At 50.9% G+C, this 14,128-nt stretch overlaps 1 protein-coding gene across 1 annotated transcript in view; it reads right to left on the bottom strand.

Annotated features, from left to right (window-relative positions):
- KPNA4 (karyopherin subunit alpha 4) overlaps positions 1-11,492 on the bottom strand; it is a 48,008-nt gene extending 36,516 nt beyond the window's left edge. Inside the window, exon 1 of the mRNA XM_055126339.1 lies at positions 11,334-11,492. Within this exon, the coding sequence (XP_054982314.1) occupies positions 11,334-11,402 (69 nt within the window). The 5' untranslated portion in view covers positions 11,403-11,492. The remainder of the gene's footprint in view (positions 1-11,333) is intronic.
- Between the last annotated feature and the right edge of the window lie 2,636 nt (positions 11,493-14,128).

Genomic DNA, 14,128 nt, shown 5'->3' on the forward strand with positions numbered 1-14,128 from the left:
CAGACTGAGTCTGAACTAGATAGCGTATAAGACAAAACCAAACCAAACCACCAAACTTTTCTAGAGACGACAGGGAGCACTGAATGCATCTGAGCTGCCAAGTGACCAGGAGGGATGTGCGCTGTGACAGTAACTGCCCCCCCCCAACCGCTCGCATCAATGACGATTTGCCACTCGGCAATTTGGCAATTTCCAGAAACAATTCTGGTCGTTTCCAATCGTGGGTAAGAGTTTTCCTGGCACATAATGGACACGGGTTATCACTAAGCACCCTGTAAGACAGTTCCTGGTAACTGGTCAGTGGTTGGAAGTTTGCCACAGTGTCTGGGGGGGAAGGGGAGTTAGGAAAGAGAAGGGACCAGCATAAAAATAGTTGGAAATGATCATTTTGCACAGGAACTGAGTGTTGAAAGTAGGTAAAGGGATATACCTGATAACCTTGCAGTGTCTGTATTGCAAACCATAAGGCCCCAAAGGAAAGAGCAAGAGAGAGAGAGTGAGAGTGAGAGAGAGAGAGAGAGGTGCCTGTCACAGAGGCAGATGGAAGGGAGAGGGGTGGGGGAGGGTGGGGGAGGGGTGGGAAACTGGGGTCACTGGTGGTGGGAAATGTACACTGGTGAAGGAATGGTTGTTGGATTAAATGACTGAAATCCAACCATGAACAATTTTGTAACTGTGTTTCTCACTAATTTGATTTAAGGAAAAAAAAAAGACCGTTCCTGGTAATGTCAATAATGCCCGTGGAATGGCTGTATCCTAATGATTTACTCTCATGAGAACTCAAATTAAACTACGTATGAAGAATTATACACAAGAAAAAGTTCCTCATGATTAACTGTAGTCAGATTATAGAGGATTATTTTATTTACAAAAGTTGCATGCCGTTTTGAAGAAAAAATGTTAAGTATGACTTAAAAACTGAAAGCCACCAACTCGAATGGCCAGTCTAATCAGTATAGTACTATGTGTGTCAAAGTTTCGATTGTTTCCTCCAGTTACTTGAGGGCGCTTGCCACAATAGGCCCGTAGTAGACGCTGGGGCGCTGGCCTTGCACACGACTGACCTGGCTTTGATCCGGCACCCCATTTGGTGGGTCCCCAGAGACCTACCAGGAGTGCGTCCTGAGCCAGCTGGGAGGGACCCAAACCCCGGCGCCCAAAGAAGAGGAGAAGGAAGTGGACAGGCCACCCTCGGAGGGAGTCCAGTTTCCTGCGAGAAGCAGGCGGCACTCATGGCGGCAGGAGCACCAGCGGGGGAAGGCAGGGGGAAAGGAGTCCCACGGCCAGCTGGGCACCAGGGCGGGAGATATGCTCCGCTCAGGATCTGGGGGGGCCCTGAGGAAGCTAAAGCAGTGGGGAGCTTGTGACGCAAGGCGGGGTGTAACCCCGCAAGAGCCACGCTAGTCACTCGCGACTGGAGAAGAGCAAGAGCAGAAGTAATGCAAGCGCCGCGCAGACAATGAGGCAATGATGCTGCGCCCGGAGTCTAACAAGCGGAAAGCCAAGAGAAAAGTACACGAACAAATGTCATGCTTCTCCCTACCCAGGGACCCAGCTGCAGAGCCACGTGACACTCTTTCCCACACCGCCACTGACTGGGGGATGGGGAAGTGGGCGGGAGGTGACGCCAATGAGATGTGACAGAGTGCAGTGGGTAAAGAGAACAACTCTGGAAAGCGAATGCTTTCTGACTCGGGAAAGGCAGTGGACAGCGCGTCAGCTGTCGCCTGGGCAGGGTTCCACAGACCTTGAACAGAGTTACCGAGAGGCTCAGACAGTACCAGGGAAAAGCAACACTTGGCGAGCGAGTGAAGACCCAGGGCTGCCCCGCCACAACGCACACGGGCAACGTGCGGGACAAAGGCCAAGCCCACCGCAGTGGGACGCTAATCTCACTGAGGCGGAAACTGCGAGGATTCTAGGGGCGAGGGAGACAGGAGTTCAGACAGGGCCTGGCGTGGGGCTAACCCCAATCTGCTCTCAGGCACACTGTCCTCTGGAGCAGGGCTTGGGTGCACTCCCACTACAATTATGCTACACTTCATGACATACAGGCAACGGGAAGAAATCCAGTCTTCCCATGCTAACCAGGAGGCTTTCCACCCAACCTCTCTGGTTAAGAGCCACACACAGCTGTCCAGTGCGGGGATGTGGCAGAATGCAGTCTCACGGCTTACAAGTCAGCCCAGACAAGGGTCCACAGCAAGGGAAAAGGCTGCAACCCTGACAGGGAGAAAGCTGTCCCAGCCCACTTCATACGCTGCTTAACTGAGACAAGCCACACCCCATATGAACGCACACCAAAGCGCCCGGTTCTACCGAGACCGTGTTACACACCACACAAGCACCCAGTGAGTGTCTAGTTCAGGAGCCGTAAGTATGTCTCGAATAGCAGGGGGCAAGCCTTGCACATGCAAGGCCTTGAGTTAGATCTCCAATTTTCAGAGCAACTGCGCCCCACAGTACTAAGTGTTGCCCCTGCAGCAGCAGAAGCATCTGACTTACTGGGTTTTAGCCAATTCACAAAATGGTACATCGATACCACCCCTAATTCTAAACCATTTCACTTGCCGCACAGTGAAAAGCCTGTCCGGACCCTTGGGCAGTCATCCGTCCTCTTCCCGCTCCCCCGGGCCCTGGGCACCACTGACAGTGTCTCTGTGGATTTACTAGGCTGGAAATTTCACTGACACAGAACAAGAGAAAACGTGGTCTTTGGGACTTGTTCTTTTCAGGAGCATCTTTTCAAGGTGGTTCACGGTGTAGGATGTAATGGTACGTGATTCTCTTTTGGGGGCAGAATAATTCTCACTTATACCCCAATTTCTTTATCCAGTTCAAAGATATCTAGGCTGTTTCCAGGTTTTGGCTATCATGGATAATGTGAATACTTGCATACAAGTCTTTGTAAAGACATTTGTTTTTAGTTCTCTTGGGCTAATACCAAGGCGTGGAACTGCTGTGTCACATGTTAACTGATTAACTTTTTTGAGGCACTGCCAAACTACATTCCAAAGTGACTGCACCATTTTACATTCCAATCAACCATATATTATCACGCATGTGATAGCCACATCCTCACTCCAAGTTATTACTCAAGTCTTTTTTTTTTTGGTCTACTAACATCTGCTAAGCATGAAGTGGTATCTCACTCTGGTGATTTTGCTTAAACCAGTGGCTGGGGCTGGATTAGTGTTTTTCTGTTCTGCTTTGCTGTGTGGAGCCAGGGGAGTGGACCACGTCCTTCTCACATGTGGGTTACTAGCTCTATCTCCAAGCAACAGTCCTAGCTCCTTGTTATGGTTTCATCTGCATTTTTCAGTGGTTAATATACTGATCATATATATGTATTTCTGTCTTTTAATGAAAGCATTATTTTTTTTTTTTATCATTTGAAGACAATGCTGGTTCTACTACAAACCTGGAGAACAAGTGGAAACTAGGAAAAATCATTTAAAACATTAAAAGAAAAGACAGACACAGGGCTGCAGCGATAGTAAAGTGGGTAGGGCAATCGCCTTGCATGTGGTTGACCCTTGCATGCAGGTTTGATAACCTGGCATCTCATAGGATCCCCTGAGCAAAGTCAGGACTAATTCCAGGGTGCAGAGCTAGTAGTAACCCCTGAGCATCGCTGGGTATGACCGAAAAAGCCAAAAACAAACAAAAAGAAACAAAACACACAGAAAGATAAGATATAAACACTATTGTAAGTTGTGTGAGAACAAGTGCCCAACAATAAATTCAATTCACACAGAACTAAAACACAAACAGCACTCCATATAATGAGGAGAGGGAGATAAGGAACCTTTCTGCATCTGCCTGGGTTCAGCTTTTCTGATTCCACCAGACTCCTCGTGATGTGTCCGCGCTATAACAACACCATCGCCACAACAGTCGGCCTCTGCCCGTCCTGAGGAACTGGTCAGAGACCTCTGAGGCTTTCACCACAGCCTCTCGCGGGCTTACCAGGCTGAGTGCTACATTTCCCCATTCCTCAATTAGTTTCAGTTTATGCTTAAACTAACTTCAGCTGAGTTTCTGTTCCCTGAAACCAACTACAGAATATAAAAATAAGTCTTTTCAGTCTAAAGCTACAGACCTAACGCTCCATTATCAACATTACGGAAAAATAAATCATGGCATCAGCACTGGCCCTGGCCCTGGGGCCCTAAGCAGGGCCCAGGAGGCTCTGCCCCACTCATTACTTTTTTGGGTCTGTTTTTGGACGACACCTGATGGTTTCCAGGGATGAGTCCTGGTGGGGACTGGGGACCGAGCCTGCCTCAGCGTGTGCAGGACAAGCACCCATCAGCCGTACTGCTGTCTCCCCCCCACCTCCACAAGGCTTTGTGGTTCTTTTTGTCCTCCTGGGTCCCACCCGGCGATGCTCACGGTTACTCCCGTCTCTGGACTCACTAATCACTCCTGGCACTGCTGAGGGACCATAATGGGATACCGGGGATCGAACCCAGTTCCGCCACGGGCGAGGTAAACACCCTCCCCCGTGGTGCTATTGCTCCCGAGGGCCCCCCACCCCCCAAGTCAGTGTTCTAAAAAGAGCCAGACATTCCTGGGTTTGATTTGGGAGCCACAACTCACAGTGCTCAGGGCTCACTCCTGGAGCTGCTGGGGGCCAAACAGGGTGTGAAGGACAGACCCCGGGCCGGTCCCAGGCAAGCGTCTCCGCGCCTGCACTAACTCACCGGCTCCCTGAGTTCAGCACGTAACACACTCAAACTAGTTCTTATTGCCAGCAAGTGTTTTCTGACCTAAAATTATTTTTTCGCTGTGGATACTAAGTAGTCTGAATTAGAGGTATTTTCTAGTTAAATTTATCATCTTGTGTAAACAGTTACAAGACCAACATTTGCAAACTACTTAGAGTACAAGATTAGAGAAATGCTGTCAGAAACTAGTCATTTTCTGACAATTTTAAACAGGCAGGAGAAAGCAGGCTTTTGCGTGAGTGCTCACTGGGTGGGGAAGGAACTCTTCCGCGATCCGTAGGCTGTGATTTGGATTACTGTGCACAAAAAGAACAGCAAACAAATGTTATTCTGACAGGAGACATGGGGTTTGGATGTAATGTTTGATGAAAAACGGTGGTAGACTCAGTTGTGGCATATAAAGCAACAGAACGGGAGACTGACTCCCAGGGCTAGTAGAGACAGGGCCGGGGGGAGCACTCCGCGGCCTGGAAACCCGCCTCACATGCTGGGGAAGGGCAGCTGGGACAGAGAAGGGCCCACTAAGTGAATGATGCCTGGACGGCCCCTCGGGACGGGAGATGCGTGCTGAGAGGAGACTGTGGACCAGACATGGTGGCCGCTTACTGCCCGGACTGCAAACCACAACACCTGAAAGGGAATGTGCCTGCCATGGGGGTGGGGCAGGAGGGAGACTGGGAACACTGGTGGTGGAGGGATGGTACTTGATCACTGTATGACACATCACCATGGAAGTTTTAAGTCTGTAACTATCTCACGGTGATTCATTAAAAAATATATATAAAAAAAAGGTGGTAGAAATAAAGAACCTTCATTCAGTCTTCATACATACAGAGCAGGCACTGTGAAACACTTAATTTTAATGAAACTGCTTGTGATGATTTATTACATGTAATATTCCAACGCCAATCCCACCAACATTGCATCTTCCCATCACTGCTATTTCCAATTTTCCTATCCACCACCCAATCCTGCTCCAATAGCAGGCCCTAAATAATTTATTTTATATTACTTATTATGAATAATTTGCTAGAAATGATCAAAAAAGGTTTTCTTAGCGTGTGAAAATTACTGTATCTTACCTTGGAGTCATTAAGCTCCTGTATAACAGATTACTAACTAAACATTTACTTTTTAATTAACTGATTGATTTTTTGGCCACATCCAGCAGTGCTCAGGGATCAAACCCAGGTCAGCTGTGTGCAAGGCACGCCCCCCTTCCCCCCCCCAATACTGTGCTGGCCCAAAGCATTTAAATAGGAAAAGTAGGGTCAAAGTTCAGCTTTAAATGACATCACAGTCCATGTTCTTTAACCATGACACAAAGCCTTTATTAATGAAAAGTGAGTTAAGAGAAGCAACAATACAAATCAAAGACAAGGCTTGCCTTGCACACAGCCCATCTGGTTTTAATCCCTGGCATCCCATACGGTCTCCTGAGTACCGCCAGGAGTAATTCCTGAATGTAGAGCCAGGAGTAACCCCTTAGCATCGCCAGGTGTGGCCCAAACCCACCCCCCCCAAAAAAAAATCAAAGACTGGGCTTCAAAGCGTGGTTTTCATAATATCCCTCTCAATACAGTGTTAACACACAGCAGCATGAATAAAGGCAATATATCCAAATTATATTAATCTTCACTATATTTCAGTACAAGGAAAAAAAAACCCAGCTCACTTAACAATGTCCTGATAAAACAGCACAAAATCATTACTTTCATTAAAAACAGGACTTTCCTTTCTCAAATACTGTGGTAATCAGGGATTCCACATAGAACATGTGTGAAGCAACCCACGTTTGTAGCCAGATGACTATCTCAGGGAAAAGCTTCTTGTGTCACTCTGCTGTGGACAGAATCAGCTACTCTGCGTCCCCGGCACATCACTGTACCTGCAGTAGTGAGTGAGTGACACACAGATTATGGTTATCCAGGCAGTGTCTGACAGATGTTTTCACAAGAGATGATCCAAGTAAGCTATGGCTTCATGGAAAACAACTTAAGAATATTTGCTAATGATAAAATTTGAGCTTTCAAGTGAAAACCAGCTCTTTGAAAAATGTGTTCTCAGATTTAGAATTTTCCCACGAAAAATATGTTGATACTACTAATAATCTTACATACTGTCACTGTAAAATAAAACATGTCAGCATTTAAAAATCTATGTAACTCAGTGAATTAATATTTTCCAAATTATCAATACATAATGTTTTAAAATCAGGGGCATGTAAAAATTCCAAGACAGACCTAAGAACTTTTTTTTTTTCTAAGCCGGAGGGCACACCCAGCAGTGCTCGGGGCCTACCCGGAGCCCCACACTCAGGGATCACGCCTGGCAGGTCTGGGGCAACATACGGGGTGCTGGGGCCCAGACTCGGGATAGCTGTGAGCAAGGCAAACACACGCCCTACTCGCTGGGCCATCTCTACTACTTCTCAGCTCCGAGACCAAAGGATTTTAATGAAAAATAAAATAAAATAAAATAACCACATGCTTCAGCTTCAGAAACTTATTTGTGGAGTTATGGTATAATATAAAATGATAATTTCCACAATGGCCTAGAAAGGCTACAAAATACCCCCTTCCTTTCAACCGCCTGTTAAGTTGGCTACGATTTACATATGTCAACCTAACAAGGCATATCACTAGACAAAATTCAAAAATAGACACAAGAAGTCAATAACATTGAGTCAAATAAATAGTAGAGACCTAAAAAGGAAAAAAAAAAAGAAACGTGCCATTCTAAAAAAGTTACACCTTAAAAGGTTAACATAAAATAGATTTATTATTTTTATTAGCTAATATTTTTTAAACCTTAGTTTTAATTCCTTAGTTTTAATTTCTAAAATAGTAACTTTAATGTATAGAAACCCACAAAGAAAGCTCCTAGGCACTGGATCCATAGTACAGTGGGTAGGGTGCTTGCCTTGCATGTGGCTGATACGGGTTTGATCCCTGGCATCCCATACAATCTCCTGGGCACTGCTACAACTCCTGAGTGCAGAGCCAGGAGTAGCCCCCATCAATGTTTAACAATAAAAAAAGGTCTTGAGCCCCAAGGCTTGTAAGAACCTACAACCATTACGTATGCTGTGTTGTAATAATAGCAGTTATTAGTGATCCAAGTTTAAAAGTGTGTGAAACAAAATAGAATGTGCATTTCTTCCAAGGTAGTTCCTTTTTTCCCCCCTTTTTTCTTTTTTCTTTTTGGGTCACACCTGGCGATGCACAGGGGTTATTCCTGGCTCTTCACTCAGGAATTACCTCTGGCAGTGCTCAGGGGACCATATGGAATGCTGGGATTCAAACCCGGATCGGCCGCGTGCAAGGTAAACGCCCTACCCCCTCCCCGCTGTGCTATCGCTCCAGCCCCGGTAGTTCCTTTTTTTAAAGCTCACTCATTCCTACAACTCTACCCAGTATGCATTGTACATTCAACTGAAATACAAGGGACGATTAAAATAGATATCTTGTTATCTCTAAGAAAATTGTCAATGAAGTAATCTTAAGTTGATTGCCTTGTAAAGCAGAAAAGCTGGCAGGAAACACAAAAACAATTATTTAATTTCCAACAAGACTTCAATCAGGTATTTTGCATGATCACATGCTCGGGACTTTATATGAAAAATTAGACAGCAGTTATTTTAAGTACAGTAAATATGTTCCAAGATTCATAATGAGAGAGGTCAGTCGCTAAAAGCTACCAATGCCTTTCACTCTACAGCTGAACAGATCACCAAGGCCATTTCTAAACAACAAACAGTTCATTTAACTTGCCAAACCAAAGAACTACTCTTTTTAAAGTCCAAGCTTATTTTCTAGGTGGATAATCATTTTTCAGCTTTGACATATTTAAATATTCTTTTGTAGTGGTAGGGTAATTCTTTCTTAAAAATAATTTAATCAGTAGGTTTTTCTAACACAGTTCTGAGTCTAGACAGTCTCACTATCTCTAATAGTTATGCAAGTTTATCGGAAAATCTATATAAAGATAATTCTTCCTACTCTTATCAACGATTTGTTTATTCAGAGTGTATAATTTTGAGGCCTGATCCCTGGCGTTTCTCGTGTCGCCTGCTAGACTCTATGGTTACTCTTCTCCAGCTAATAATGCCGATCCTCTAGCGTGGCACCCGGCAGCCAAGCCCCAAGTATCATCTGACAGTTTCCTGACCTACCGCTTTCCTGATGCCTTTGTTCCTCAAGAAGTTAGCACGACCACATTTTGGAGGAGCCAGAATGGTAATATGAGAGAAATGTGAATATCATGTTGAAAGCCATGAATCGGTTTCAACCCAGACTTGAAGGGCCACTAACGTACTGAGCCCAAACTGTCTATCAATTAGGAACTACTTAAAAAACTTGCACCATTTAATTGTAAATGCACTCTAAGTCGAGAAAAATCAAAGAGGCAACTGCAGGCAAGGGCGAATCAGTTATAGGGTATCATATTTGAGCCCCTCCCCTTCCCCAAACAGCTCCAAGCAGTGAAGCCGACAGTAATGAAACGCTCTGGGATTGCCAGGCACCCCTAAGAGTAATATATCAATCTTCACAGTGCTCGAGAAGCAGACGTTCGGTGCCTCCGCCTTTACCACTGGTGCTCCCAAGGTCACAAAATTAAGCTCTTGGACTTGACACTATTCATAATTTTCTTTTTTTTTTTTCTTTTTGGGTCACACCTGGCGTTGCACAGGGGTTACTCCTGGCTCTGCACTCAGGAATTACCCCTGGCCGTGCTCAGGGGACCATATGGGATGCTGGGATTCGAATCCAGGTTGGCCGCGTGCAAGACAAACGCCCTCCCCGCTGTGCTATCGCTCCAGCCCCGACACTATTCATAATTTTCAATCAAAAGATGGAAGAACAGGAAAATGCTCTAAAGATCTCGCTAAACGCTCTCCTGTGTGTCTGTATTGTCCAGCGAGATAGTCACCAGCTAAAAGTGGCTATTGAGCACCTAAAGTGGCGCTGGTCCAAGAGCAGCTATGCCGAAAGGGTAAAATACAAACTGGAGTTGGAAAACGAAGTAGGAAAAGAAAAACAGATAATGTTAGAAACCAAGCAGTAGAGTTTCTTAGGATCTGCTGCAGCACACAGCAGTCCCCTTTGGCCGGAGGAAAGGGGTGTCAGCTCTGAGGGGCCCAGACCTAAGTGCACTTAGGAAGGAAACACAACAGGCCACTCCAGTGCCATCTAACATAACAAAGGTGCTTTGCCTCATTCGAGCCATGTCTGACTTGGTGAGGACAGGGGACCTTCCGTTAGCATCATGATTTTCTTTTCTCCTACTGAAAAGTGCAAACTGTTGTTCAAGTGCTCACAGGGTTATCCAAGTCAAAGGGGGTGACCCATACACATCATGAAGTCCAAAACATTCGGCTGCGGTGTATCTGTCGTTAATTTTAAAAGTGACTTATCACCAATACTGTACTGTCACAGAGGCACCTCTTCCATCTATCCGAAGTGAAAAAAGAGCTCTACATGCATGCAGCAAAGGGAAAAGTCAAAAGGATCGCTTCAGAGAAGTTTTGCAATCCCCAAAAAGGTGACACAGGGAGCTACCATGTGACCTAGGAACTCCGCGTCTGAGTGTGTCAGCAGAGAAGGGGGAGTACAGGTCCACATGGAGCACACGTGTGCGGAGGCCGGGCGGCACCGCGCCGTCCCCAAAGCCCCAGGGACCCGCAGGACGGGCGGGCTGCAGCAGGGGGGCACTCTCGGTACAAAGGGGGGGGCCATTCCCGCGCCCCGCGGAGCCACCCCCGGAGGGGCTGGTGCGTCTGGACTCAGGGGCAGGGCTGGGAAACGCCCCCGGCCGGCGGGGCGGAAACACCCAGAGACACTTTCAAGCCGATCGCAGGACACGTGAGCTCCGTCTCTCGAAGCCGCGGAAGGGAAAAGGCTCCCAGGAACCGGGGTGGGGGGGCGGCTGCGACGGCACCTGCCGATTTCTCAGCGGTCACGCTCGGGTCACTCACGCCCCCCCCTACACACTCCCAGCGGCGACCCCGGGCGGAGAGACGCTCCCCCAGGGGCCGGGGGCGGCCGCCGGCGGCCAGGGCTGCAGGGGTCGCGGGGGGCAGTGCAGCACTCACGCCGACACACGCCGCACCCCGGGCCACCGGCCCTCTGAGCCACCTCGGTTCCGCTGCAGCAAGGCGCGGAGCAGTGCAGAAGGCGACCCGACACACACACACACACACACACACATACACACACACACACACACAGACACATAGAAACACAGAGAGACACAGAAACACACATGGAAACACACAACACATAGACACAGACACACAGACACGGACACACAAAAACACAGACACAGACGCACGCAGAAACATACACACACAGAAACACAGACACACACAGAATCAGACACACACTCACACACGCACAGGCCCGCCCGCCCGGGGCCTCCGGCGCTCCGAGCTCCCCGGGGTCCCGCCGCGGCCCCTCGCCCGAGTCGCGGCGGGCGGGCGCAGCGGCCGGGCCGGGCCGTGCCGGGCCGGGTCCGGGGTCCGGGGCCGGGGCCGGGTCCCCCCGCCGGGCCTAGGCCGCAGCCGGCCGCCCGCCCCGCCCGCCGGGCCCGCCCGCCGCCTACCTCCAGGTCGCGGCCTTTGTTCTTGAAATTCTTGAGCCGTTGGTTGTCCAGCTTCTCGCTGTCCGCCATGGCCGGGCCGGCGCCGACCGCCCCGCCCGGGCCCGGGATCCGCCCCGACCGCCGCGCCGCGCCGCCACGCCCGGCACCCGGCCGCCGCCCGCGCCCGCCCGCGCCCGCCGCCGCCCCCGCTCGCCCGCGCCCCCCGCCTGCCCGCTGCGCCCCCCGCGCCCTGCCCCGGCGCGACGGCGGCTCCGGCCGAGACCCCGCGGCCCGGGCGGCGGCAACGGCGGCGGAATGTGCTCCGGCCCAGGGCGGCAGCCTCGCTCTGGGCCCGGCCGCGCCACGCCCACCGCGCCGGCGCCGCCCGCCCATTGGCCGCCCGGCCGCCGGCGCCCGCGGCCAATCGCGAGGCGCGCCGGGCGGCGGGGGCGGAAGCGCGCACGGGAAGGGGCGCGGGCGCTGCCGGGAGGAAGGGGCGGGCCCGGAAGCGCGGGGGGAGGGCGGGCACGGGGGCGGCCGGCGCGGCCGCGTGCCGGGCGGGCGGGCGGACGGGCGGGGGCGGCCGGTGAGAGGGCGTGTCGCTCTTGGGGCGCGGGGGACACCCGGGTCGGGGTCCGACGGGGCGGCCGGGGCCACGAGGGTTCACTGCGTGGGAGGATGGGGCGCCCGGGGTCCGGCTGCGGGGGCGCGGCCCGCAGACCCCACGCCGGAGGACCCTCCGCGCCCCCCGACGGAGCCGGGGCGGGGGTCCCTCAGGACCCTGGGCCGGGTCCCCCCAAAGAGACGGGGCGGGGGTCCCACCTCAGGACCCTGGGCCGGGTCCCCCCAAAGAGACGGGGCGGGGGTCGCATCCCTGAGGGCAGAGGGGCCGCACTCTGGGGGGCGGGGTGGGAACCGGAAGCGGCAGGTGGGCGCGGGGGTGGGGGGGTCCAGCTGCCCTGGGGGTGCGGCTTGGGAAGTGAAAGTGGCGGCGGGGCGGGCCGGTCCCTGGGGCTGAGGGGGGCCGCCGCCTCCCCGGAGAGCCGAGCCCGGCCGGGCCGCGTCCGCGGGGTTCCCGTTCCCAAGGGCCCCGAGCGCTTCCGGCCCTCCCAAGGGGTGCCCCAGAGCCAAAAAGGCCGCAGGAAGTGGCCTTTGAGCGTCAATATCTGGGGCTGGTGGGGCAGTAGCGGGACTCCGGCGGTTTGGTGCGAATCCTGCGAGGCTGGAGTCGGGGCCGGGAGCGGAGCTCGCCGGGGCCCTTGTCCTGCTCGGCTCGGGCGGGGAGTCTGCGCGCGGGCGAGGGTGGGAAGGAACTAGCATTGCTAAGGAGTAGGTGCCTTAAATACTTTGTATCCTGCCCCCAGCCCCCAACAGTAACACTTTAGCCGCCAGGCAGATGAGCTGTGCCTGGGAACTGTTCACTCCGGAAAGTTAATTTGAATGTCGATTGGCGCCAGCTAGACATGAAGTTCATTAGAAATCCTTATTCCCCGGAGGATAAGTTAATCGAAGTAACAATGCACGCTGGAGCACTGGTGTTTTCCACGTTATGTTTAGGACAAGAAAGTTCAGGGTCTGGAGCCGTAGCTAAACGGCCGACCAAGGTTCGAGCCCCAGCATTGCATATGGTCCCCGGTCTTCCGCCAGGAGTAATGAGCCAGGACTGGGTACCGCAGGGTATGGCCCTAAAACAAAAAAATAAAATTCAGTCGAAGGTCCAGAGTGAAAGTGCATCGGTAGGGCATTTACCTAGCGTGGGTATCCCGTTTGGTCTCTGAGTGCAAAGCTAGGAACAAACTCTGAGCACCGCCATGTGTGGCCCAAAAACAAAGCAAAAAAAAAAAAATTGTTTTCTTTTGAAAGTTTTGTGTGTTTCCTACCATCAGATTTTTGTTGTTGTCGCCATGAGTCAAATTACTGATGGTCCTCACCCTGTGGTTAGAAGTTATCTTGTCAAGATGCATGTGAACAATTTAAAAATTTTTAATTATGGGTTACACTGCTCAAGGGGTCTCCTCTGGTACTGTTCCCGGGACCAGGCTAGATGGAGCTGGTGCCCTCCATGCCTGCCTTCCAGCCCTGAGCCATTTCCCCGTACCTCAGCATTTTGTACTACTGTCTCTAAACTACATCTGTCTAAAACAACTTGAGGTCGTCTGTTGAGATGCAATACAAACAGGAAAGAAATTGTGACTTAGGTGTCTTACATGTGCTTATTGTTTTTTAAGTCCTGTCACCCTCTCTACATCAGGGCTTCTCTCTGTTACTTTTTCTTTTTTTTAATTGTACATCCGCCTCTGTATCTTTAAATCCAGGTACTGTGAGCTACAGAGTTGTTGACTAGAGTTGCAGGCATACAGTGTTCCACTTACTCTACTTTTGGTCAGCATCCTTCTACGAAAGACCCCAGGTTTCCTCTTCTACCCGCCCAATCTGTCTCCCTGACATGCTATTTTTGGGGGTGGGGTGAGATGGGGAGACTGGGCCACACCTGCCAGTGCTTAAGGCTTACCCCTGGCTCTGTGCTCAGGGATCACACCTTCCAGTGCCCAGGGAGCCATGTGATGTGCCTGGAATAGAATAGAATGGTGGTAACATGCGCACAAGTACCCTATCCACTGGATTATGTCTCCAGCCCAGGCACATTTTTTTGTTTAGTGATTGTAGTTTGTACTTACAATTGCCCTGGCTCACTCTAGTGGGTTAGATTTGTACAAGTACCTTGTCTCTACCCCTAGACGAGCCCAAGCCCTGGCCCTTGACCCTGTTCCTAACCTCCATTCCGTCTCGCCCTGCTCTCCCTTTCCCTTCCATTT

The sequence above is a fragment of the Sorex araneus genome, chromosome 2 (assembly GCF_027595985.1).
Source record: "Sorex araneus isolate mSorAra2 chromosome 2, mSorAra2.pri, whole genome shotgun sequence".
NCBI lineage: Eukaryota > Metazoa > Chordata > Mammalia > Eulipotyphla > Soricidae > Sorex > Sorex araneus.